General features: G+C 40.3%; 3 protein-coding genes across 7 annotated transcripts in view; 2 read left to right on the forward strand and 1 right to left on the reverse strand.

Moving 5' to 3' along the window:
- The window catches only part of LOC131935879 (dipeptidyl peptidase 1), a 66,642-nt gene extending 53,146 nt beyond the window's left edge, over positions 1–13,496 (reverse strand). For both annotated transcript variants that reach the window (XM_059292603.1, XM_059292604.1), the window contains exon 1: positions 13,484–13,496. The gene's annotated coding sequence lies outside the window, so the exon portion shown is untranslated. The remainder of the gene's footprint in view (positions 1–13,483) is intronic.
- LOC131935881 (isatin hydrolase-like) lies at positions 5,107–15,813 on the forward strand. 2 transcript variants are annotated; one of them, XM_059292609.1, is made up of 6 exons: positions 5,107–5,194; positions 5,764–5,956; positions 6,542–6,615; positions 7,572–7,684; positions 15,052–15,176; positions 15,420–15,813. In XM_059292609.1, the coding sequence occupies exons 2-6, from the start codon at positions 5,790–5,792 to the stop codon at positions 15,811–15,813; spliced, it is 873 nt and encodes a 290-aa protein (XP_059148592.1). In that variant the 5' UTR covers positions 5,107–5,194; positions 5,764–5,789. The 2 variants fall into 2 exon arrangements, with proteins under 2 accessions (XP_059148592.1, XP_059148591.1); XM_059292608.1 differs by having other exon boundaries at positions 5,133–5,194; positions 5,726–5,956.
- Positions 15,814–18,711: 2,898 nt separating this feature from the next.
- On the forward strand, positions 18,712–23,972 carry LOC131935880 (isatin hydrolase-like). Of its 3 annotated transcripts, none has more exons than XM_059292606.1 (6): positions 18,712–18,735; positions 20,059–20,464; positions 21,186–21,259; positions 22,101–22,213; positions 22,781–22,905; positions 23,447–23,972. In XM_059292606.1, exons 2-6 carry the CDS (start codon positions 20,292–20,294, stop codon positions 23,832–23,834), a joined length of 873 nt encoding a protein of 290 aa, XP_059148589.1. In that variant the 5' UTR covers positions 18,712–18,735; positions 20,059–20,291; the 3' UTR covers positions 23,835–23,972. The 3 variants fall into 3 exon arrangements, with proteins under 3 accessions (XP_059148589.1, XP_059148588.1, XP_059148590.1); XM_059292605.1 differs by having other exon boundaries at positions 18,721–18,780; XM_059292607.1 differs by lacking the exon at positions 18,712–18,735 and adding an exon at positions 19,523–19,537.
- The last annotated feature ends 3,726 nt before the right edge of the window (positions 23,973–27,698 follow it).

Below are 27,698 nucleotides of genomic sequence, written 5' to 3' on the forward strand. Positions count from 1 at the left end.
CTAGGTCTAGGTCTAGGTCTAGGTCTAGGTCTAGGTCTAGGTCTAGGTCTAGGTCTAGGTCTAGGTCTAGGTCTAGGTCTAGGTCTAGGTCTAGGTCTAGGTCTAGGTCTAGGTCTAGGTCTAGGTCTAGGTCTAGGTCTAGGTCTAGGTCTAGGTCTAGGTCTAGGTCTAGGTCTAGGTCTAGGTCTAGGTCTAGGTCTAGGTCTAGGTCTAGGTCTAGGTCTAGGTCTAGGTCTAGGTCTAGGTCTAGGTCTAGGTCTAGGTCTAGGTCTAGGTCTAGGTCTAGGTCTAGGTCTAGGTCTAGGTCTAGGTCTAGGTCTAGGTCTAGGTCTAGGTCTAGGTCTAGGTCTCCAGCTCTTGTTATAAATTATGGACTTAATGTCATCTATTGACCATTAATATTTTTAACACATTCAATCCCTTACACATAAAAAATATCTGTAACATGTTGAAAACCTAATAGATATCTGTTTAGTTGCAATAGTTCAAAACTTCGAAAGTAATTATAGTATTTAATGAAACGTATTTTACGTCAGACTTGAAAGAAAGTTGAATAATACAATGTCGACTTGATTAAAAAAAAAATACCTACCACTTTTCTAAACAAAATTTCGGCGAATGCTGGAAGGTAATCAACTGACGTCAATTAATTAGATGGCAAGAAAAAGTGTGAGGCACGTACGACGCGACGATAAGAACTGGAGTCTCGAGATCAGATAAGCAGCTGTTTAACTGTTGACTGTGATCAACTGTTGATTGTGGTCAACTGTTGATTGTGGTCCGCTGTTGTTTGTGGTCAACTGTTGATTGTGGTCAACTGTTGATTGTGGTCAGCTGTTGTTTGTGGTCAACTGTTGATTGTGGTCAACTGTTGATTGTGGTCAACTGTTGATCGTGATCTACTGTTGATTGTGGTCAACTGTTGATTGTGGTCAACTGTTGACTGTGGTCAACTGTTGATTGTGGTCAACTGTTGATTGTGGTCAACTGTTGATTGTGGTCAACTGTTGACTGTGGTCAACGGTTGAACGGTTGATTGTGGTCAACGGTTGAACGGTTGATTGTGGTCAACGGTTCAACTGTTGATTGTGGTCAACTGTTGATTGTGGTCAACTGTTGATTGTGGTCAACTGTTGATTGTGGTCAACTGTTGATTGTGATTAACTGTTGATTGTGGTCAACTGTTGATTGTGGTCAACTGTTGATTGTGATTAACTGTTGATTGTGGTCAACTTTTGATTGTGGTCAACTGTTGATTGTGATTAACTGTTGATTGTGGTCAACGGTTGAACGGTTGATTGTGGTCAACGGTTTAACCGTAGATTTTTTAATGAGTAGTTAAAGTGTTGATTGTGGTATTTTGGTTCAACCAGTGTTCAACTATTGATTGTGGTTTTCGGTTGAACCAGCCACATAGGCCAGTGTCAGCGAGCTGTTCAATTGATTTAGTAAAGAAAAAGTTGGCTAAACACACGTTAACGACGGTCCACTCCTAGGCCTCCGATTGTATCGTCGTTAAGCGAACCTCCGTGATATCCATAACGTCAGACAATGGTTCTAGTAGCGACTGTCCAGACATGTTGAGGTTACAGCTACTGTCTGTCTTATTGTTTGGCACTGCTCTAGCTGTTTCAATCTGAACTGAATAGTTTTGTGACACGTTACAACTTAAAATCTCTATTTATTGTGAATGTTAATTGTGTTTAAGGCTACTTTTTTTCGAAGAATTTTATTTATTGCGTAAAACTTTAATTCTGCAACCGATGCACACACAGCGAGAGCTACTGATGTCACCAGTGAGGCAGGATTAGGTTTGTGACGTCACCGACCTCATAATGTGACAATACGACCACAACACCATCGATGCAGGTAAACAGCAGCATGATAAACACCAACAGCTCACAGCATCCTACTTTCTTCGTTAAGTAAGTCTTAAGACAGAGAGATAAGTCCTAAGATAAACAGATGTCAAGAATTTTTTTTTTTCACGAAACTTTATTGAGTTTATTTGACAGTTTCGGGGGTAACTTTCTCCAGGGAGTAAGGGCGATAACCTGGATATGTTTTGTCAGATGTATTTAGTCCAACCTCCTGCACATTTTCTTGGGGCTTGGAAGACTTCAACACAGACTCGCTACGTGCTGGAATGACAAAATTAAAAAAAAATAATTTGTGAGTTATCGCAACATGATTTGTGGTTCTATCTTAGGTTTTCGCCCTTTTTAAAAGTGGTCAAGTTCATTCGAGAAATATTGAGGGTTGTGTCCCTTGCAAAAGTTAAACTTTGTGAGGAGGCACTTGGTTTAACTTACTGAGTTGAACCAAGGTTTAACTTACTGAGTTGACCCAAGGTTTAACTTACTGAGTTGACCCAAGGTTTAACCTACTAAGTCGAACCAAGGTTTAACTTACTGAGTTGAACCAAGGTTTAACCTACTAAGTCGAACCAAGGTTTAACTTACTGAGTTGAACCAAGGTTTAACTTACTGAGTTGAACCAAGGTTTAACCCACTGAGTTGACCCAAGGTTTAACTTACTGCGTGATCGGACATGTTGGACAACACTGATTGGGGGCCACCACAGGCTGGGAGCCGTCAGCACAAGGTTGTGGCATCATACACAGGACCACAGCACACATTGGGTTAAAGGCCGCCCGAGCTTGCTGAAAAACAGGGACTTAGAGGGTTAATACACAGGACCACGGCACACATGGGGTTAAAGGCCGCTCGAGCTTGCTGAAATACAAGGACTTAGAGGGTTAATGTTATATTAGTGGGGTAGGCTCCAGAAAAAATAAACTTCCTAATTAAAACGTGTTAATGATTTATTTGTGTATATCTCAGTTAGGGTATTTAAAAGAAAATATTTCCATGCATCGGAGACTCTTTTAAATTATGGTTGCCATGGCAACGGGGGCCACCTTGAAAAAAAAACCATCGTTTTCTGGCGTCCTTAAATATCATAAACTAACATATATATCGGCTATATAACCATTAATCTCTCTTGTACTAACACTTATAGAATCGGCTGGTTAGTTTTTGTAACAGAAAACACTCTAGAAATATTTTTTTAAATTTTCAAATTTTGGTATGGCAAAATTCCAATGAAATTACTGCTAAATTCAATGGTATTTCACCATAAAAAAAAACTTTAAAAATTTAGTAATTGTAGAAAAAGGTTAAAAAAGTAGAGGTATTACAAACATAAATAATTCACAATGAACCAACAACAATGGCGTCACTCTCCCTGTTAACCGTCTAAACGGTTTACTACTTTATTTGTCTTACTATGTTATCCTTTAACAGAATCTTTTTTAATTATTATAAACTATCAAGCTGCATTTATACTCTGCAAACAATATAATCGTTTTTTTGTTAACCAAGAACGTTTTTATATTTTAGTTTTAAAACAGTTTGAAATGTCCCAGGAACATTATTTTGATACTTTAAATAAACACACATCTCTGACAAGGGTTTGAACCCAAGACTCAGGGTACCTGTTGGATACAACCTCACCTGGAGATCAATGCTGCGACTCTCAACTGCCAGAACTACAAGCACCAGCAGACACAGGAGGTAAACAATCTTCATGGTGGCGGGAGTCACGTGGACAATCTGGCGTGATTACAGAAAACATTTGTCTACATTACACGTCCTTTCTGCTGCAGTGAAGGTGAAGTAGAGTGAATTATTTGTTTCACTGAATTTCTTAATACATCCACCAAGCTGTAAACCCAACTCAGGCTCTACCTAAATTACAAATTTAATTACTGTGGTAAGTTGAACATGTTTTAAGCTAAATACTAAAATTAACACTATAATGTTTTAAGAAAATTCAAACAGTGTAAAGAAACTACTGAGTAGTTATGATGGTTAAAATGAAAGAGCAAATACTTCAGAGGCTTGACGACAGAATGACTTGGGTGAATTAAATGGCGAGACTGTGGTGAGATACAGAGATAAGGAACTCTAGTCACAAGGTGAGATAAGCTTGTGCTGATCTGTTGATTGTGGTTGTTGGGCCAACCTGTTACAACCTGTCACATAGGTTGGTGGTTACAACAGGTTGGTGGTTACAACCTGTCAGATAGGTTGATGGTTACAACCTGTCACATAGGTTGGTGGTTACAACCTGTCAGATAGGTTGGTGGTTACAACAGGTTGGTGGTTGGTGGTTGCAACCTGTCACATAGGTTGGTGGTTACAACCTGTCAGATAGGTTGGTGGTTACAACAGGTTGGTGGTTGGTGGTTGCAACCTGTCACATAGGTTGGTGGTTACAACCTGTCAGATAGGTTGGTGGTTACAACAGGTTGGTGGTTGGTGGTTGCAACCTGTCACATAGGTTGGTGGTTACAACCTGTCAGATAGGTTGGTGGTTGTTGGTTGCAACCTGTCACATAGGTTGGTGGTTGTTGGTTGCAACCTATCACATAGGTTGGTGGTTGCAACCTGTCAGTATGGTTTTAAAACCTCTTGTCATATAGGTTGGTTTTTTTAAAACCTAGGTTGGTGTTGCAACTTGAAATTACTAATACATCTGATTTCCAATACATTTTTTTTTTTAATTTGTCAGAAAAACTGAAATGAAACATCACAACGTTCTATTAAACCAAGGGAAATAACTAGGTAGCAGCGCCCAATCGACAAGTCAAATGAGTTGCTGTTCTTCATGTTGTGGACAGACCATAGAGGATGAGTTAAGTAAGGGGCAGTTAATCAAGTTAATGGGTTTTCAAATGTTAATTATTTTTTAAAAAGGTCAGTTACTTGTTTTTTAAAGGGGCAGTTAAGGATTTTTAAAGGGGCAGTTAATGATTTGTGTAAATTTAAAAAGTCGACGTCATCCTGCATATTTACAATATCTTATAGAACATATTATCTATAATGAAAAAAGCGTTGAGCGCTCTATAAAATTTTCTAAGACGTTTTATTGTTTTATTTTTTAGGCTCACTTAAAAGCTGGCTATAAAATACAGTTTCTCATCCTAATATTTTACGACTGACTGCGCTGAAGGCTTACAATTTCTCCACGGTCACGTGACCTAGTGGCAGAGAGGGAATGTTGGTACGTCGGTTATAAAAGTACACGCCAGAGTGTAAACAACACCGACCTACCAGAGCACACTACAGCAGCCTGTGTGTAAACCACACCGACCTAGTAAAGCACACTACACATCATCGACTGGTTTCACGTGAGTTGTGTGTTGTTTCTGCTAGGGTTAACTGAGTTTAAAAATAGATTCCAAATTCAAACAACATGTTGAGGGTTAACGCAATACAAGTACTGCATTCGACATTTTATTGTTAGAGTTAGGATTTATTTATATGCTAAAACTAGAGAAGTCTATTTTGTGGCTGCTCGTAAACGACGAACTGGATTAATTTAACCAAGCTATTTAGCCGGTTATTTAAATTCTAGCCACGGATAATAGAGTAGTTTTTATTTAAAGACTTCAGCAGCAATTACATCATGTTTTTTTTTTCGTGAGAATTTCTTCAAAACGTTTCCCGTATACATCTAAGTGAACAAAAACAATCTAGCCTGATCTCTACTACCTTCTGTGTAGACTACGTTAGACCACGTGACCTCTATCTTCTGTTAGACCTACCTAGACGTTAGACCATCTGACCTCTACCTTCTACATAGACGGCGTACAGACCACCTGACCTCTACCTTCTACATAGACGGCGTACAGACCACCTGACCTCTACCTTCTACATAGACGGCGTACAGACCGCGTGATCTCTACCTTCTACATAGACGGCATACAGACCACGTGATCAGTCATGAACCCAAGCCTATTTTGCTGGACCCTGCTGATCCTGACGGACGTCGTGCTGTGCCGGACGATAGACCTGTCACATGTGATAGACAGAAACAGCTTCACCCCATCCAACGCACCAACGTACAACTGGACGGTGCTGAGTCGTGGACAGAGCTATGAAGGAGTTTAGTAAGATGTTTAAATACAACACACACGTTGTCTTAACTTATTCTATTGAAATGTGTGATTTATTACACTAATTAGGAGTTTAGTAAGATGTTCAAATACTACACACACGTTGTCTTAACTTATTCTATTGAAATGTGTGATTGATTACACTAATTAAGAGTTTGGTAGGATGGTTTTACTATACTCATGTTTTATCTAAATTGATTAAATTAAAATATTTGACGGACTAGAACCCCCCCCCCCAGTACAGTCTAACTGAGGGGATACAACGTTTACATGGACGGTACGACAGTGTGGTTATATGACACAACGACCGGTAGTGTGGTGATACAATAATACCGGACGGTGGAGTGGTGATACAACACATCGGAGGGTAGTGTGGTGATACAACGGATAGTAGTGTGGTGATACAACGGATGGTAGTGTGGTGATACCAGCTGGAAACAAAGTATCTGTGACCTAGCAGATTTGTTAGGACGTCCTTGTGTGATACACGTACCATCTGGTTTGTGTTGTGTTACTCTATTAATGGCCGATAACCCCGGAATTATCATTCACCTTCTCCTTTCTTACTTCCCCTTACAGCATCGAGTCTGGGGCCTACAGTGTTGGAGAGCATGTAGGCACGCACATTGACGCACCAGCACACTTTGTTAAAGGTAACTATCACACAAGCACCATTGCACTTTTTTAAAGGTAACTGTCACACACGTACCATAGCACTTTGTTAACGGTGACTCACACACGTACCATAGCACTTTGTTAAAGGTAACTGTAACACACGTACCATTGCACTTTGTTAAAGGTAACTATCACACACGTACCATAGCACTTTGTTAAAGGTAACTATCACACAAGCACCATTGCACTTTTTTAAAGGTAACTGTCACACACGTACCATAGCACTTTGTTAACGGTGACTCACACAAGTACCATAGCACTTTGTTAAAGGTAACTGTCTCACAAGTACCATATCACTTTGTTAAAGGTAACTGTCTCACAAGTACCATAGCACTTTGTTAAAGGTAACTGTCTCACAAGTACCATAGCACTTTGTTAAAGGTAACTATCACACAAGTACCATAGCACTTTGTTAAAGGTAACTGTCACACAAGTACCATAGCACTTTGTTAAAGGTAACTCTAACACACGTACCATAGCACTTTGTTAAAGGTAACTGTAACACTAGAACCATAGCACTTTGTTAAAGGTAACTATCACACACGTACCATAGCACTTTGTTAAAGGTAACTGTCACACAAGTACCATAGCACTTTGTTAAAGGTAACTGTCACACTAGTATAATAGCACTCTGTTAAAGGTAACTGTCACACTAGTATAATAGCACTTTGTTGAAGGTAACTGTTACACAAATACCCTAGAATTTTGTTAAAGGTAACTATCACACACGCACCATAGCACTTTGTTAAAGGTAACTTCTCATGGGTCGTCACACAAGTACCATCCTACGTCTCGTATCGTCCTTAAGTCAAACCTTCCCCTCCCTCTCCAAGACTCTTGTACTTAACTGACCACCCCCTATTTAAAATAAAAGTGAGATCTGATTTTAGTGCCTGATAATTTGTATTCATGATCTCTTACCTCATGGTCCCAGGTTCGAAAACACTTGAGCAGTTGACGATCGAGGACACGATCGCTGAGGGCGTCATGATCGACTGCTCAGAGGAGGCTAGACAAGATCGGGAGTACCAGGTCACTTTAGAGAAGGTCAGAGGTCACTTTAGAGAAGGTCAGAGGTCACTTTAGAGAAGCCAGAGGTCACTTTAGAGAATGTCCGGTCAATTTAGAGAGAAGGTCATGTTGTATTAGAGAAGGTCAGATCTTCTTGCATTATCTAAAATATCTTCATACACCATTTAAAACGTCTTTTAAAATGACCAAAAATATCTCTTTGCATATTCTAAGTGATCATTTTACACCAAAGATCACCCTACATTACTCAAGGACCTTTTTTTTACCCTCTTGAAATATCTTGTCATACCATCTAAAATATGTCGTATCCTCATTTATAAAAACTATGAAATTCTCTTATCTAAGTGGCCATCAATAATGAAGTGTACAATTAAATAATAATAAAGCGTGTAGTTCCCCTTTTCATAACTCAAGCTTCATGTGGTAGATGAAGAATAGTGTGCTTGATACTGTGACCTTGGCATACTTCTGTTACTGTGACCTTGACATATGTCTGTTACTGTTGTAACGGACACCTATTTACCAGCCAGATAGATGGTGAACGCCCCCGGATTATTTCTTGGGGTTATATGCAAATGACCTAAAGCCTAACTGAATGAAAACTAACTCAACAACTCACTAGGGCTCGATTTCGAGGTCTAGGGAAAACTAGTGAAACTATTGAAGTTAACAACTCATTCAATCTGCATACAACCTTTAATAAGTGAACACAGTTGTGGCAGAACACAAGGTTAAACAAGATAAAATATTTAGTTTAGAAAATAACAAAACCCAACTTACAAAGCGTAAGAAAAAATACTATCACAGATTCTAACACTTTATAAAAATAGCCACAGGTCACATAACACTGCTATAGCATCAAGAATCACTTGGCCACAAGTAATATAATACTAGAATACTTAAACAACTTAAGAATGCATAGCACACTCAGGACTTAAGCTCTCTCACGTTCAAATGGTCAGAATGGACTGCCGGTCAAAATGGACGGCCTGGTCATAATGGACTGCCGGTCAAAATGGACTGCCTCGTGCCGCCTGTGGGCGATCTAGTTATAGACTTAGGCAACATGGGAGGTTACCCTCAACTCATGTGGCCATTGGTTGGGGTGGTCATCTGGTCTGAATCAATCAATCAGATCTTGATGGAAAATTTCTGAGTCTTAGACTCCCTTAGTAAGACAGCGGAAAAAACCCGGTTGTTGCACCATCGACCATATATGGTATTATAACAATGTCAAACTAAAAATAAAACATTACTAGACCTAAGTAGGTCACATCCCCTCCCTTTTTGGAAGTGACAGATAGGTTCCACAAAAACATACATAAGGAACCAATCTGGCAATGAAATAAAAAAAATGTTCTACAAATGTTGCCAACCACAATCTTAATACCAGATGAAAATATCCCTGGAAACAAAAGGGAAGTAACTCAAACTTTTACAATTTGTGAAAGGGGAGTAACCCTTTCAAAAAATAATAATACATCAAAATCCCTCAAAAGGGGTATTACAATATTTCCATGTGGATATTAAAAGTGGTAAACCCGACAGGGTAAAACCTTTATTTCAATGACTAGCTACAATATCAACTGAGTCATATGAGACATATTATCATAGAAGATTACATATAATCAAAAACCACCTTTAAATAAGGTTCACCTGAAAATAAACAAAATATTCAACATGATTGAAATTTTGAAAAAATTCAAAACTCATACCACTCACATTCATGTGAGTGTCACCTAAACAAAACACTTGTGTATGGTCCTAATGAACCACAAAACATGTCACATGATCAATGTGTGTAATAAGATTTTACATCCTTGACAAACAATCAGCCACAACATTATCAATACCCTTAATGTGGGAAATTTCCAGATTAAAATTTTGGAAATATAAACACCATCTCAATATTCTGTGATTCTTTTGTCCTAACTTAGAGGTAAATTTCAGGAGATCATGGTCAGAAAATACTCTGACTGGATTGGTTGAAGAAGTGACATAGACTTCAAAATGTTGTAAGGACAAAACCAAAGCTAAAGCTTCTTTTTCAATAGTGGAATAATTCTTTTGGTTCTCATTTAACTTCCTGGAAAAAAAAGCAATTGGATGGTCAATCCCCATGTTGTCTTCTTGAAATAAGACTGAGCCAATGGCTAAGTTGCTAGCATCAATGGCAAGTTTAAAGGGCTTGCTGAAATCTGGTGCAGCCATAACAGGAGCATTAGATAAAAATGACTTAATGGTTAAAAAAGCTTCATGACATTTAGTTGACCATTCAAACTCAACACCCTTTTTCAATAATGCAGTAAGAGGTTCAGCAACAGCTGAAAAGTTTTGACAGAACCGCCTATAGTAACCAGCCATCCCAAGGAACATTTTGATTTCTTTACAATTTTTGGGAGGAGGCAACTTTACAATAGCATCTACTTTAGCTTCAATGGGCCTAACTTGGTTCGTTCCCACTTGATAACCCAAATAGGTAATTGAACCTTTACAGAAATCACTTTTATGCAGGTTTACAGTAAAATTAACTTCAGACAATTTTATAAAAAGGTTAGTCAACTGAACAATATGTTCTTCAAAAGTATTAGAAAATACAACTATATCATCTATGTAGGCCTCACATTGGTCTATGTCAGCAATGACAGAGTTAATGACCCGCTGGAAAGTTTGACCAGCATTTCGCATACCAAAGGGCATACGTTTGTATCTATAAAAACCATTAGGGGTTACAAAAGCAGATATTTCTTTTGCACGGTCAGATAAGGGGATTTGCCAGTATCCTGATAGTAAATCAATTTTGGAAATTATCTTAGCTTGACCAACTTTATCAATAACGTCTTCTATTCGAGGTAATGGATAGGAATCAGCTTTGGTGAGCGCATTTACCTTCCTAAAGTCGGTCACAAACCTGAAAGATCCACCGTCTTTCGGGACAAAAGACATGGGGAACTCCAGTTGCTGAAACTGGGTTCAATGATATCATTCCTGAGCATATAATCAATTTCATCTTTTATCAAAACAGCTTTTTCCGGGTTAACTCTATAGGGGTGTTGTTTGATGGGTTTTGCATCACCTACATCTACATCATGAGGTGGTACCTTCGCTTCTTTGGGGACATCCCCAAAAATAGAGGGAAATGTCTCAAATAACTGAGACAATTTATGGCTTTCCTCTGTGGACAAATGCATAAGGTGGTCATTTAGATGATCCAAAAAGGAAGAATTTACCAATTTTGGGGGTTTCAATTTGTCATGTATCACATCATCAGAAACATTTGAACATACAGGTAAAGTAATTTTAGCTGTGGAATGAAAATTGTTACAATTATCATAATACTTTTTCAGTGAGTTAACATGATACACTGTCTGTTTCTTTCTTCTGTCTGGCGTATTGACAACATAGTTCAAATCACTTAATTTTGAATGCACAGTAAAGGGTCCACAATATCTTAAGGATAACGCATTGTTCAGATTAGGCACTAGCACAAGAACTTTCTCGCCTGGATTGAATGTTCGTTTACGAGAACTCTTATCATACTGTCCTTTCATTCTCACTTGGACCTTTCTTAAGTTCTTGTGAGCCATTTCGCACACGGCTTTCAGTCGAACGTGAAAATCGTCAAAGTTTTCCACTGGATGATCACTGGTACCTGTCCAACGCTCGTGGATCAGCTTCAGGGGACCACGGACAGAATGTCCAAACACAAGCTGAAAAGGAGAGTAACCTAGAGCTTCCTGGACACAGTCTCTCGCGGCGAAAATAATCCATGGAACAGTCTCATCCCATTGGGTGTTACTTTTAGCGAATGTTCTTAGCATGGATTTTAGGGTTTGGTGGAACCTCTCAAGTACGCCTTGAGACTGAGGGTACTTGAACACATAAAGGTAAGTAGGTACTCGTTGCCCGCCTTGGTTTTAGGCAAGGGACCTACACAGTCCATGACGATTTTAGAAAAGGGTTCTTCTAATACAGGAATCGGACTCAAAGAGGCCTTAGGAATTTTCTGGTTTGGCTTTCCGGCCAACTGACAGTTCGTGCAACTTTTGCAGTAACGCGACACATCATTTCTCATTTTGGGCCAAAAGAACAGTTCTTTGATCTTCGCCATTGTTTTAGTGACTCCTGGGTGCGCTGACATTGGATGGTCATGTGCCAGTTTCAGTATTTCATGCCGATAAGGTGGAGGGACCCACAGCTGGTTTTTACCCAACCATGGTTCGGCAGGTGAGGCATCCACTGGTACAGAGCGACGAAAGAAGAGGCCGTTCTCGGAGAAATACTCTCCATCGTCAGATGAGAGTGACTTTTCGACCATTGCTTTGAGTTCCGCGTCGACTTGTTGAGCTCTAATGATGTCTACCTGAGATAGCCTCAGGGGTAAGCCCAGGCTTGTGTTCTCTGGAAGCATAGACTCCAGTTTGGGAGTCGAATTTCTTGACGATGATGGTAGGTGTGGTTCAGACGTTGTGTCAGCCAATTGTTTGGTCTGGCTTCTTGTCACCGCACATGCAGGATACAGTTCATTATCATTATCTGGAACTGTTGACAAAGGGTTTTGAACCGTACAGGGGTATACTTTGCTTCCCGCAAGGTCATTCCCTAGAAGCAGGTGTACTCCTGGGACAGGAATACTATCTATCACACCTAAAATGACTTCGCCTTCGACGAGATGATGTTTCAGGGCAAACTTGTGTAGAGGGACTACAGTAGATTTTGTCCCCACTCCCTGGATAATGGAAACATTTCCGGTGTTCGTCTCCGGTGTAATGTCCATTGAGCTTTTCAAAAGAAGTGACTGTGACGCTCCTGTGTCTCTTAGGACGGTGATATTCTGCTGAGACAACGGATCACCTGGTTTGCTAATGACAGCCTCTGTAATGAAAGATGAAAAGTCAACCTTTCTCGATCCCTCGAGATCGGTAGACTCGGAAGAAATTGGATGGTGGCGTGAACAGTCAAAATGTGACTGAACATAATGTGTGGAGATTTGACTGCCTTCCTGCGGACACTTAGGGTTAGCGTCCCTTAGAATTCTAGAGTTCATATTTGAACCGGCTGCTTGAGGGGATAGAGCATAGTGCGCAGAGGTACGCACCACCTCTCTGTTAAATGAAGACGTTTGTAGCAGTCCTTGACATGGTGACCAGGTCTCTTGCAGAACTGACATACTGCTCGACGATTGAGAGTTGATCTTGGTTTCTCTCTGGACTGTAATGCCTTCAAGTGTTGGCCAACAGGATGATTGCTGCCAAAAAGGGGAAGCACGGGGTTGAGGCGGTTTCCTGACACTGGTGGTTTCTTATGCACCAACATATATGTGTCAGCCGACTCAGCAGCCTTCTGGATGTCAATTATCTTGTTATCCAGTATGTGTAGTCGTATGTCTTCAGGCAGGGACTTTAGGAATTCCTCCCTTAGGATAAGTGATCTGAGCCTCTCAAACTCAGAAACTTCCTCAGAGTGTAGCCACCTTGAGAAAATTTTCTCTTTTTCAAAGAGAAATTCCACATATGATTGAGTGGGTAACTTGCGGAGTGCTCGGAATTTTATCCGATAGGCCTCGGGCGTCAGTTCGTAGGCCTTCAAAATGGCAGTCTTGACCAAACTATAGTTATTTTGAACGTCGTGAGAGAGTGCCTGGTATGTTTTTGCAGCTTTCCCTGTAAGGACCATGCTCAATAAAGCAGTAATGGAAGTTTCGGGCCATTCACATGTCTTCGCTAAACTCTCAAATGAGTTATAGAAAACGACCAAATCTGTTTCATCAAATTTAGGAACTAATTTCCCAAATTTGGCAATCACTTGCCCCACCGACAACTTTTTAGGATCTACCAGAGAAGTGACATCTCCACTAACTTTACCAAATTCTAATTCCAACCTCCTCTTATCTAAAGCAATTCTAGCTTCTAATTCTACCTTCTCTAGAGCAACCTTCTCCTTCTCTAAAGCAATTTTAGCTTCTAATTCCACTTTCTCTAGAGGTTTCTCCTCACGGAGTATCACCCCAGCCAACAAACTTTCATCAAATACACCTTCATTAATAAAATGAACAACAATTTTATCTCTCAACACCTCTGATTTCTGAGTAACAGAATAATCCAATTTCAATTCCTTAACAACACTAATCAAAACTTTCCTACTCAACTTCTCTACCTCCTCAACTGTGGGGTTTGACAAAAAAGATTCCATTTCACTAACTTCAAAATCAAAACAAGCCTAGATTCTCTAAATTAACACGGCCCAACGCTGCGTTATGAACTTGACCTTCAATCTAGGACGTGACACGTCTGGCTTTTTTGACCTAGATAACTCTAGCCTTGCGCGCGTTTTAATAACACGGCTCCACTGGATAGAAAAACAACTAAATCAAACTAAACTTAGTGTTTAACTGATACAACCAACAACTGGAACGACAGATTAAATCCCGGACGAGCCCCCACTTTGTAACGGACACCTATCTACCAGCCAGATAGATGGTGAACGCCCCCGGATTCTTTCTTGGGGTTATATGCAAATGACCTAAAGCCTAGCTGAATGAAAACTAACTCAACAACTCACTAGGGCTCGATTTCGAGGTCTAGGGAAAACTAGTGAAACTATTGAAGTTAACAACTCATTCAATCTGCATACAACCTTTAATAAGTGAACACAGTTGTGGCAGAACACAAGGTTAAACAAGATAAAATATTTAGTTTAGAAAATAACAAAACCCAACTTACAAAGCGTAAGAAAAAATACTATCACAGATTCTAACACTTTATAAAAATAGCCACAGGTCACATAACACTGCTATAGCATCAAGAATCACTTGGCCACAAGTAATATAATACTAGAATACTTAAACAACTTAAGAATGCACAGCACACTCAGGACTTAAGCTCTCTCACGTTCAAATGGTCAGAATGGACTGCCGGTCAAAATGGACGGCCTGGTCATAATGGACTGCCGGTCAAAATGGACTGCCTCGTGCCGCCTGTGGGCGATCTAGTTATAGACTTAGGCAACATGGGAGGTTACCCTCAACTCATGTGGCCATTGGTTGGGGTGGTCATCTGGTCTGAATCAATCAATCAGATCTTGATGGAAAATTTCTGAGTCTTAGACTCCCTTAGTAAGACAGCGGAAAAAACCCGGTTGTTGCACCATCGACCATATATGGTATTATAACAATGTCAAACTAAAAATAAAACATTACTAGACCTAAGTAGGTCACACTGTGACCTTGACATACGTCTGTTACGGTGACCTCTCAGTCCACCCGTATTGACTTTGCATGAGCCAGCATCCACTGAGCCGGATGGACGCTTGCACCAACCCTTTCTGAAACATTATCCACACCTTCTGCCCCAGGGATTTAACAAATCATTTGTTGTCCCCAGATTTTAGATTGGGAGACCAAACACGGCCGTATTCCTGACCAAGCTGCCGTCATCTTCAACTTTGGTTGGTCGGCAAAATTCGGCAATCCACTGGAGTACATAGGAGATGTTACCGGCAATATCAGGTTGGTGTTTTATCCGTTGGTGAAGATCAATTAAACTTTCCTAGTTAATGATAATTAGGTCTAGGATCAATTTTTAAATATCTAAAGCAACGAGCGATAATTTCAGTCTTTAAAAAATAGTGACGTTGTAATAATCATTTGTCGATGTAGCCTGTACTAATTTGTCGATGTAGCCTGTACTCATGTGTCGATGTAGCCTGTACTAATTTATCGCTGTAACAATGACCTTGACATTGTCCCCAGCAACATTGTGTTCCCGTCCGTCAGCGAGGCCGCCGCTGACTTCCTCCTCCACGAACGTGACGTCAAGATCATCGGGACAGACACCCGAAGTCCCGACCCCATGAGTCTCAAGGGGAAGCCACTCCCACGCCCCCACATCCACACGACTTACCTCCCCAGGGACCGGCTCATCGTGGAGAACTTAAAGGGCACGGATCAACTTCCGGCCAAGAACTTCAGATTTTTCGCCAACCCCACGAAATTTGACCGTGGGACTGGGGGTCAAGTACGAGCTTTCGCCATGACCTTTGACCCAAAGTCAGCAGAGAATGACGCGCCAAAATTCAGCGCCATTTCTTGCCTCATTGGTTGTTTATTATCTGTTCTATTCTGTACCTATTTGCTAGTATTTTAATTATCGTGTACTTTCATTGACTACCATATATTTTTAAAAAATATATATTTAATTTTTTTTAATATCTTAAATGAAAAAAGACAGAACTTTTAAGTAAAGAAATGTTTGGACTTAAAAATAATTTTTGATTCGACATGTTTCTTTGTGATGCCCTATGTGAATGGAGGGACGACTAGAATCGTCAGGTCTCTGGCTAACAGTTTAATTCACTGCCTCACTGAAAGATAATACTGCCATCAGTATCGTTCTATGGCCTTCTTGCACCAAAAACCTCCCCACACAAGCTGCTGTGTGTTATCATTCCCTACCCCACTCACCCCTGATCTTTGGGCAATGTGGTGTGGTAGGATTGGGGTAGTGTGTATGTGTGTGTGTGTGTGTGTTGGGGGGGGGGAGATTCTATTATCTCACAGCACGCGACGTTTCTTGTGCACATTTCAGTAGCTTCCATCCACAGGGCGCTCTGGAACATGTCATGTAGAATGGCATGTGCAATGTCATGCAGAATGACATGTGCAATGTCATGTTAGATGACATATGCAATGTCATGTTAGATGACATATGCAATGTCATGCACGAACACACGTGCATGACATGAACTATGGCTTGTAAAAAATGTGAAGTCATGTGACATGTGTAATGATATGGAATCTGTGATGGAATTAGTGTGGAATTTATCATGGCAAGTTGAATTCTGTCATGCTGAACCTCATGTGAAATTTGAACATTTCCTTTCACGGCCAGGGGGTGGGGGAGGGGTGTGTTCAACCATCAGTTGTGTGTTCAACCATCCGGGGTGTATGTTGAACCATCAGTGGTGTGTGTTCAACCATCAGGGGTGTGTGTTCAACCATCAGGGGTGTGTGTTCAACCATCAGGGGTGTGTGTTCAACCATCAGGGGTGTGTGTTCAACCATCAGGGGTGTGTGTTCAACCATTGAAGATTGTCGGGATTGATCAGAAACATTCAATCCACTTTGCCCTGATTTTCCTGTTTCATACTTTATATTGTGCCATGGCAACGGGTTAAAGGTTAACTCTACGTCATGCAAACTAGGTCACACCTGAAACGTCTTCCAGGGGAATTATGTCGACCTTGAGCTGCACTATTAGATGCTCAAGATATGAGGGGAGGTAACTGCTACGTAACAAGAGGCTCAATTTTGCTTAGTTGGGTGAATAGATGCACTTAATTAATAAAATAGTATTGTTCTGGCTTAATTCTACGAGATATTATATGTTACTCTTTGCACGATTCTGATTAAATATTGTTATACGTACAAACAAAAAATACGTGTATACACTCACCCATACACAAATACATATTTTAATTTATATATATATATATATATATATATATATATATATATATATATATATATATATATATATATATATACATATATATATGCATACAAAAACAATTAAGTAGAGCTAATTGGTTGCGAATGTTGTTTGTGGCACCAATTATTTACAATTTATCCAAAACAAGGCTAGGGTAGAGACGTCACCCCACACTAACAGTGGAACCAAACTAGCAACCCCCACACTAACAGTGGTACCAACCTAGCACCCCCACACTAACAGTGGTACCAACCTAGCACCCCCACACTAACAGTGGTACCAACCTAGCACTAACAGTGGTACCAACTTAGTACCCCCACACTAACAGTGGTACCAACCCAGCACCCCTACACTAACAGTGGTAACAACTTAGCATCCCCACACTAGCAGTGGTACCAACCTAGCACCCCCACATTAACAGTGGTACCAACCTAGCACTAACAGTGGTACCAACCTAGCATCCCCACACTAGCAGTGGTATCAACCTAGCACTAACAGTGGTACCAACCTAGCACCCCTACACTAACAGTGGTACCAACCTAGCACCCCCACACTAACAATGGTACCAACCTAGCACTAACAGTGGTACCAACTTAGCACTAACAGTGGTACCAACCTAGCACCCCCACACTAACAGTGGAACCAACCTAGCACCCCGACACTAGCAATGGTACCAACCTAGCACCCCCACATTAACAGTGTTACCAACCTAGCACCCCCACACAAACAGTGGTACCAACCTAGCACCCCCACACTAGCAGTGGTACCAACCTAGCACCCCTACACTAGCAGTGGTACCAACCTAGCACTAACAGTGGTACCAACCTAGCACCCCTACACTAACAGTGGTACCAACCTAGCACCCCCACACTAACAATGGTACCAACCTAGCACTAACAGTGGTACCAACTTAGCACTAACAGTGGTACCAACCTAGCACCCCCACACTAACAGTGGTACCAACCTAGCACCCCCACACTAACAGTGGTACCAACCTAGCACCCCCACACTAACAGTGGTACCAACCTAGCACCCCCACACTAGCAGTGGTACCAACCTAGCACCCCACACTAGCAGTGGTACCAATCTAGCACCCCCACACTACCAGTAGTACCAACCTAGCACCCCCACACTAACAGTGGTACCAAACTAGCACCCCCACACTAACAGTGGTACCAACCTAGCACCCCCACACTAGCAGTGGTACCAACCTAGCACCCCACACTAACAGTGGTACCAACCTAGCACCCCCACACTAACAGTGATACCAACCTAGCACCCCCACATTAACAGTGGTACCAACCTAGCACCCTCACACTAAAAGTGGTACCAACCTAGCACCCCACACTAACAGTGGTACCAACCTAGCACCCCCACACTAACAGTGGTACCAACCTAGCACCCCCACACTAACAGTGGTACCAACCTAGCACCCCTCACTAAAAGTGGTACCAACCTAGCACCCCCACACTAACAGTGGTACCAACCTAGCACCCCCACACTAACAGTGGAACCAACCTAGCATCCCTCACGAGGACGGTTACATCATCTGTTGATCTGCCTACCTGTTGGTGCAAGGTGTGTTCACTGAGGAAGTGTATACATGCATTGGAGCATCTTCTGGTAGTTCGTATGTGTGTTGTGGTGTTGTGGTGTTGTGGTGTTGTGATGTTGTGGTGTTGTGATGTTGTGGTGTTAAGGTGTTGGGGGAGGGGTTATGTGCGGTAGAGTTAGTTGTGCCACTAGCATTCATTTGAAACTTGATGTATGCGGGAAAATTTATTTTAAACTTGATGTTTTAATGTTTTCTTTTTGTAATGTGTGAGTATACACCACAATAATATTTACCTGCTGAGAATGTAATTTGTGGTCGAGCGATAGTTCTAACGGTGGCTAGTCTAAAAGTATTGAGTTCAGATCTCAGAGCGAGGTGGAAGTTAAGGGTGGGTGGGTTTTGTGTTGACTACACAGAGTTTACGCCAGGTCACATCAACTCTATGATTAAATCTGATGGGAGAAATGACGCTTATGTCATCGACCTACCAAGGGAGAGAATGAGATAAGCTCAGTGTACTAATTGCTGGTGTTTTAAAAACAAAACGTATTCGTATTCAAACATATGTAGCAGGTTAAATAACGATAATTTGCAATACTCGAAAATTCAGAAACGTCAAAACTGTAGTAAAAATATAATTATAAAATTTGCATGACAGAGAAAAATGTTGCGCTCCTAACTTGATGTAAATTATCTAATTTGTTTATCGCAGGCAACTTAAGTTTACTGCAGATGAATTAACCCTTTAACGAACGGCTTGATTCACGGGGCAAGGGTTAATTTTCTGCAGCTGCTCGTGAAGAAAGGAGGCAAGCATGTGGATGGGTGAGTGGGGGTGTAGAGTTTTTCACGCGACTTGTTCTATAAGGGGAGATGATCTCATTAGGCGGGTAGTCATGGGGAGGGTGATGTAATTCATTAGGGGACTCGATAATTTTATTGCGTGTACGATTACTAGAGAATGTTTACGGTTGCTACAGTGTTTGTCCGATTACTGACAGGTGTGTACGATTACTGCTGTGTGTACGATTACTGCTGTGTGTGTGATTACTGCTGTGTGTACGATTACTGCTGTGTGTACGATTACTGCTGTGTGTACGATTACTGCTGTGTGTGTACGATTACTGCTGGGTAAATACGATTATTACAGTATGCGAGTGCAGCTTGGTGTCTACGACTATTACATTGTTTATGCGATTACTATACTGTTTACGATTATTACATACTGTGTAGAGTGTGTACGAATTATACGGAATTTACTAACAACTCTGGAAGGTAGGATTTAACTGTAGGATTTATTTGTTGAATTTTGTGTTTGTTGGCAATATACATTTTCTTTCAAACAGGGCACACTCAGTAGAGAACAGAACACACCCACGATAGAACGCCCCGCCCACTTTGTTAAAGGTAGATATGCAGACTAGAGAACAGGACACATCGCAGTAGAGAACAGGACACATTCCACTAGAGAACAGGACACACCCACTGGAGAGCAGGACACACCCACTGGAGAGCAGGACACACCCACTGGAGAGCAGGACACACCCACTGGACAGCAGGACACACCCACTAGTGAAACATGGACCCACGTTACTTGAGCTGGGTGTGTACGGCCCTGATACTAGCAGGGGCGTATTCCAAGGTGATTGACCTCTCTCATGCACACAAACCGAACACCTTTATGGTACCTGGGATGCCCAAATATAAATGGAACCAAATCTCTAAACGGGACGATACAAAGAAAAATAATTAGTAAGTTGGCTGTTTTTTTTTTTAATTTCCAGAATAGCTGTCAATTATAAATTAGGGATGGTCTAAAAGTAGTTAATTAGCAGCAAAGTTTGTAGATTATGTTAATAATTAGGGCTAATTTGTGTGAGAGTAATTAACACAGAGGTTTGTTGAATGTTGAACCTCTACTTGACAACGTCGTGATGTGATTTAAACAGTCCATTAAATTTATTACCTGTCTGACTTCCTAAATGGCACTGACAGAAATTGGTAAGAAGTTTGTGTGAACATTGTAAAGTCGACCTGTACCAGACACAGCAAATTAAATTTAATTAATTAATCTCTCTCATTAAAGCTACGGACACAAAGATTTAATTAATTAATCTCTCTCATTAAAGCTACGGACACAAAGATTTAATTAATTAATCTCTCTCATTAAAGCTACGGACACAAAGATTTAATTAACTAATTTCTCTCATTAAAGCTACGAACACACGAATTTAATTAATTAATTTCTCTCATTAAAGCTACGGACACACGAATTTAATTAATTAATCTCTATAATTAAAGCTACGGACACAAAGATTTAATTAATTAATTCCTCTCATTAAAGCTACGGATACAAAGATTTAATTAATTAATCTCTCTCATTAAAGCTGTGGACACAAAGATTTAATTAATTAATCTCTCTCATTAAAGCTACGGACACACAGATTTAATTAATTAATCTCTCTCATTAAAGCTACGAGACTGGAAGCTACTCTACCGGCGAACATGGCGGGACACACCTTGACGCCCCCGCACACTTTGTTAAAGGTAGATGTGCAGCACTAGTTCATTTAATTAAATAACTAAACTACACGGCAATTAGTTTGCTCACTCTTATCACTTGATAATAATTAAACTAGCCAAGTTCATTTAATTAAATAATTAAACTACACGGCAATTAGTTTGCTCACTCTTATCACTTGATAATAATTACATTGGCCTATACGGTGAATAGTTAATGAAATGATTTTCGCTTGGAAAGTTTCACCCCCCTCATCCTATAATGGTAATTTGATTCTAGTTTTAGACCCTGAAAAACAAAATTCTCTGCACTTTTCCCCGTGTGTCCAAAACTATCTGCACCTGTGTCCGTGTGTCCAAAACTATCTGCACCTGTCCCCGTGTGTCCAAAACTATATGCACCTGTGTCCGTGTGTCTAAAACTATCTGCACCTGTGTCCGTGTGTCCAAAACTATCTGCACATGTGTCCGTGTGTCCAAAACTATCTGCACCTGTGTCCGTGTGTCCAAAACTATATGCACCTGTCCCTGTGTGTCCAAAACTATCTGCACCTGTGTCCGTGTGTCTAAAACTATCTGCACCTGTGTCCGTGTGTCCAAAACTATCTGCACCTGTGTCCGTGTGTCCAAAACTATCTGCACCTGTGTCCGTGTGTCCAAAACTATCTGCACCTGTGTCCGTGTGTCCAAAACTATCTACACCTGTGTCCGTGTGTCCAAAACTATCTGCACCTGTGTCAGTGTGTCCAAAACTATCTGCACCTGTGTTTTTCCAAAACTATCTGCACCTGTGTCCGTGTGTCCAAAACTATCTGCACCTGTCCCCGTGTGTCCAAAACTATCTTCACCTGTGTCGGTGTGTCCCCAGGTGGGCTGACTCTGGAGTTTCTACCGATAGAAAACACCATAGCTGAGGGCGTCATGATCGACTGCTCTGAAGAAGCCAGGCAGAATCCAAGGTACCAGGTCACAGTGGAGAAGGTAGGCAACCCATCATTCATCATAGTGGGTAAGGTAGGAAACACATCACTTATCATGGTGGGTAAAGTAGGAAACACATCACTTATCACTGCATCTCTACAGTGGGTAAGGTAGGAAACACATCACTTATCACTGCATCTCTACAGTGGGTAAGGTAGGAAACACATCATACATTACAGCACTTTCACAGTGGGCAAGGTATGCAACACATCACTTATCACTGCATCTTTACAGTGAGAAAGGTAGGCAACACATGATTCATCACTGCCCCTTTATCTCCAACTGTTCTTTAACAAAACTCAACATTCATTAAACCCCATTAAGTGTGAGCCGTCTGATCTAGAAGCCACATGATGCTTGTACATTTCTAAAAAAAACTATTTTTAGTAACAATAAAAGTAATTCATATTTGAATGCTCATAAAACATTTCGAGTGTCCCTCTTAAGTCTAAGTAGGCTAACGTCATTCAGTCTCGTTCTCTGTTTCACAATAATAATTCAAAATGTGAGTTAACAAAATATCGACACATTTCACTGACCAGTTCCCACCCACCCCTCCTCCAACAGATCGAGAGCTGGGAGAGTGAACACGGCCCCATCCCCCAACAGGCTGCCGTCATCTTCAACTTCGGCTGGTTCAAGTTTTTTGATGACCCCGTCAAGTTCGTTGGCACTAGCGCGGCAATCACAGAGTAGGTTGCTTGATTCACTCAGTTTTAATTGGTACCTGACTCTAGTACATCCTGCTCTGTACCTGACTCTAGTCCACCCAGCTCTGATGGGTACCTGACTCTAGTCCACCCAGCTCTGATGGGTACCTGACTCTAGTCCACCCAACTCTGATGGGTACCTGACTCTAGTCCACCCAGCTCTGATGGGTACCTGACTCTAGTACACCCAGCTCTGATGGGTACCTGACTCTAGTCCACCCAACTCTGATGGGTACCTGACTCTAGTCCACCCAACTCTGATGGGTACCTGACTCTAGTCCACCCAACTCTGATGGGTACCTGACTCTAGTCCACCCAGCTCTGATGGGTACCTGACTCTAGTCCACCCAGCTCTGATGGGCACCCGACTCTAGTCAACCCACCGTTTGTAGTAGACCCACAACTAAAGCTTTATCACATTTCTAAACTAAACAACTAAACTGACTGATCCAAAGCCTCATTTAAATCATTGCTTTAACCCCCTACTCAATGTTAAACCTCCCTCTTCCCCCCCCCCCCCCAGTAACTTCGTGTTCCCAACCATCAGCGAGGAGGCTGGAGAATTCCTCCTACGACAACGTGACATCAAAATCATCGGCGCTGACGTCATGAGCCCTGACCCCTTCACCATCAAAGGTGTGCAGGTAGACGGCATGCCCATCCACCAGAGGTACCTGGCCAGAAACAGGGTCATCGTGGAGAATTTGAACGCCACCGACCAGCTCCCACCCCGGGGATTCAGGTTCTACGCCAGCCCGGTCAAGTTCCACCAAAGCACCGGCGCCCAAGTCAGGGCCTTTGCCGTCATCGGCGACAGCACCGGAGGAAACTCGGCGTCCGCCTGGAATGGTGCCGCCACGACCGTCATCTCGCTGGTGACCGTGGCACTGCTGGCTGCACTCGTGTATTAGTTTTATCAGACTTTGTTTGGTGCATGCATGTGTTGTGTTTTCTAAACTATTTGAAAACAATATTTTATATTCTGTGTAAATAACTTCGACTGTTATACAGTTCCGTCAGGTAACTCACACTCATATAAAGTTTAATCATATATATATATATATATATATATATATATATATATATATATATATATATATATATAATGCCTATATATACAATCTATAAATATATGCCTATATATATATGTGTGTGTGTGTGTTTGTGTGTGAGTGTTAGATGTATGCCTATATACATAAATATACCTATTTACGTTTGACATAACCTACAATTAGTTAGACAAATCATATATTATCATAAATTCTATATAGCTGAGAACGGCGTAGTTTGCTAACTCAAAAATCACGAGTTCGAAACGCTGGGTACCATTGACCGAACTACCCCTCGGGTCGACCCCTGACCGACCTGCCCCACGGGTCGTCCACTGACCGAACTACCCCTCGGGTCGTCACCGGACCGAACTACCCCTCGGGTCGTCCACTGACCGAACTACCCCTCGGGTCGACCCCTGACCGACCTGCCCCACGGGTCGACCCCTGACCGACCTGCCCCACGAGTCGTCCACTGACCGAACTATCCCTCGGCTTCTAGCTAGAGGCTTCTAGTCTAGTCTTCCCTGCGCTGGTAAAGACCGTTGACAAGAGAGAGTCCATATACATAACAATATGTTAAAGATATAGAGACATATTGTTTTGGAGTAAGGCTGGAATTTAACCAAAAATATCGTGTAACAAAACAGAGACCGACTTTCTTACTCTTATAACAATTATACCCCTTCAGATGGCAGTGATGAGCAATAAACCAAAGATTCACGAAAATTCACGAGTGTTGTATTTTGATTTATGAAAGTTCACGAGAGTTGTATTTGACTTGAGTTTCAGGTAGTGATGTGTGGAATGGAAATCATCAAACACAAACGTATTCACTACTTTAGTGAAAACATATTTCCTGCTGTAGCAGGTAGTGATTTGAGGAATGGAAATCATCAAACACAAACGTATTCACTACTTTAGTGAAAACATATTTCCTGCTGTAGCTATAAATAAACCGGTAGTGATCTCCCCTAAACTTTCTCGAATATTCTTATATAAAACAACAGTGGATGGTAACTGGGGATATAGTTATGATTTTTAATCCATTTTAAATACTTAAACTTTTAAAAATTCATAAAAAACGTTTTAATAACAAGCTTTTATGTAATGATGCACTAAAAAGTAGAAAATAAATTATAGACTACTATTTAAATAACTATAAAGAAAAGCGTGGGTCACTTTAGTATCTATTGGATACCTTTACTAATGTTAAGGAAGACACCCACGCTTTTCTTTATAGTTATTTAAATAGTAGTCTATAATTTATTTTCTACTTTTTAGTGCATTGTTACATAAAAGCTTGTTATTAAAACGTTTTTTATGATTTTTTTTTCAGTATTTTACATGTTTTATTTACAATAGAGTTACATGACTAAAAACCATTGCGCGCCTACTGAACATCACGTTCAGTAGGCGCGCAATGGTTTTTGAACGCAGCCATTACGTGATGGCGCAGCTATTGAAGGTGATGACGCGTGTGGTGTGGTTGGCTAGACATGCCTACTAATTCGGTCCAAATTTTAATTAATTAATAAAAAATTAATTAGGCATCCAATTAAGTCAAATTTAGTTTCAGATTGCATTGTCTTCATGTCTTGACCCACGTGCCAACTGTGAATCGTATCGGTCAAGTAGAACTGTCCGAATTTTCACTCCTGCGTTTCCGTCTAGACTGACGACTGACGACAGAGGAAGCGAGTTAAATAAAAGCTTGTAAAAAAAATTCATAAAAAACGTTTTAATAACAAGCTTTTATGTAACAATGCACTAAAAAGTAGAAAAAAAATTATAGACTACTATTTAAATAACTATAAAGAAAAGCGTGGGTCACTTTAGTATCTATTGGATACCTTTACTAATGTTAAGGAAGACACCCACGCTTTTCTTTATAGTTATTTAAATAGTAGTCTATAATTTATTTTCTACTTTTTAGTGCATTGTTACATAAAAGCTTGTTATTAAAACGTTTTTTATGAATTTTTTTTTCAGTACTTTACATGTTTTATTTACAATAGAGTTACATGACTAAAAAAATTCATAAAAAACGTTTTAATAACAAGCTTTTATGTAATGATGCACTAAAAAGTAGAAAATAAATTATAGACTACTATTTAAATAACTATAAAGAAAAGCGTGGGTGTCTTCCTTAACATTAGTAAAGGTATCCAATAGATACTAAAGTGACCCACGCTTTTCTTTATAGTTATTTAAATAGTAGTCTATAATTTATTTTCTACTTTTTAGTGCATCATTACATAAAAGCTTGTTATTAAAACGTTTTTTATGAATTTTTTTTTCAGTACTTTACATGTTTTATTTACAATAGAGTTACATGACTAAAAACCATTGCGCGCCTACTGAACATCACGTTCAGTAGGCGCGCAATGGTTTTTGAACGCAGCCATTGAAGCTATTGAAGGTGATGACGCGTGTGGTGTGGTTGGCTAGACATGCCTACTAATTCGGTCCAAATTTTTATTAATTCATAAAAAATTAATTAGGCATCCAATTAAGTCAAATTTAGATTCAGATTGCATTGTCTTCATGTCTTGACCCACGTGCCAACTGTGAATCGTATCGGTCAAGTAGAACTGTCCGAATTTTCACTCCTGCGTTTCCGTCTAGACAGACTGACGACAGACTGACGAGGAAGTGAGTTAAATAAAAGCTTGTAAAAACCATTGCGCGCCTACTGAACATCACGTTCAGTAGGCGCGCAATGGTTTTTGAACGCAGCCATTGAAGCTATTGAAGGTGATGACGCGTGTGGTGTGGTTGGCTAGACATGCCTACTAATTCGGTCCAAATTTTAATTAATTAATAAAAAATTAATTAGGCATCCAATTAAGTCAAATTTAGTTTCAGATTGCATTGTCTTCATGTCTTGACCCACGTGCCAACTGTGAATCGTATCGGTCAAGTAGAACTGTCCGAATTTTCACTCCTGCGTTTCCGTCTAGACTGACGACTGACGACTGACGACAGAGGAAGTGAGTTAAATAAAAGCTTGTAAAAAAATTCATAAAAAACGTTTTAATAACAAGCTTTTATGTAATGATGCACTAAAAAGTAGAAAATAAATTATAGACTACTATTTAAATAACTATAAAGAAAAGCGTGGGTCACTTTAGTATCTATTGGATACCTTTACTAATGTTAAGGAAGACACCCACGCTTTTCTTTATAGTTATTTAAATAGTAGTCTATAATTTATTTTCTACTTTTTAGTGCATTGTTACATAAAAGCTTGTTATTAAAACGTTTTTTATGAATTTTTTTTTCAGTACTTTACATGTTTTATTTACAATAGAGTTACATGACTAAAAAAATTCATAAAAACGTTTTAATAACAAGCTTTTATGTAATGATGCACTAAAAAGTAGAAAATAAATTATAGACTACTATTTAAATAACTATAAAGAAAAGCGTGGGTGTCTTCCTTAACATTAGTAAAGGTATCCAATAGATACTAAAGTGACCCACGCTTTTCTTTATAGTTATTTAAATAGTAGTCTATAATTTATTTTCTACTTTTTAGTGCATCATTACATAAAAGCTTGTTATTAAAACGTTTTTTATGAATTTTTTTTTCAGTACTTTACATGTTTTATTTACAATAGAGTTACATGACTAAAAACCATTGCGCGCCTACTGAACATCACGTTCAGTAGGCGCGCAATGGTTTTTGAACGCAGCCATTGAAGCTATTGAAGGTGATGACGC

This window comes from Physella acuta, unplaced genomic scaffold, assembly GCF_028476545.2.
Source record: "Physella acuta isolate Inbredline_101_S28 unplaced genomic scaffold, ASM2847654v3 ptg000162l, whole genome shotgun sequence".
Lineage (NCBI taxonomy): Eukaryota > Metazoa > Mollusca > Gastropoda > Physidae > Physella > Physella acuta.

Coding starts and splice junctions, on each gene's coding strand:
- LOC131935880 (XM_059292606.1), top strand. CDS start 20,292: ATGGACCCACGTTACTTGAGCTGGGTGTGTACGGCCCTGATACTAGCA. Junction 20,465..21,185: donor GATACAAAGAAAAATAATTA/GTAAGTTGGCTG, acceptor CTCTCATTAAAG/CTACGAGACTGGAAGCTACT. Junction 21,260..22,100: donor CCCCGCACACTTTGTTAAAG/GTAGATGTGCAG, acceptor GTGTGTCCCCAG/GTGGGCTGACTCTGGAGTTT.
- LOC131935881 (XM_059292609.1), top strand. CDS start 5,790: ATGAACCCAAGCCTATTTTGCTGGACCCTGCTGATCCTGACGGACGTC. Junction 6,616..7,571: donor ACCAGCACACTTTGTTAAAG/GTAACTATCACA, acceptor TCATGGTCCCAG/GTTCGAAAACACTTGAGCAG. Junction 7,685..15,051: donor ACCAGGTCACTTTAGAGAAG/GTCAGAGGTCAC, acceptor TGTTGTCCCCAG/ATTTTAGATTGGGAGACCAA.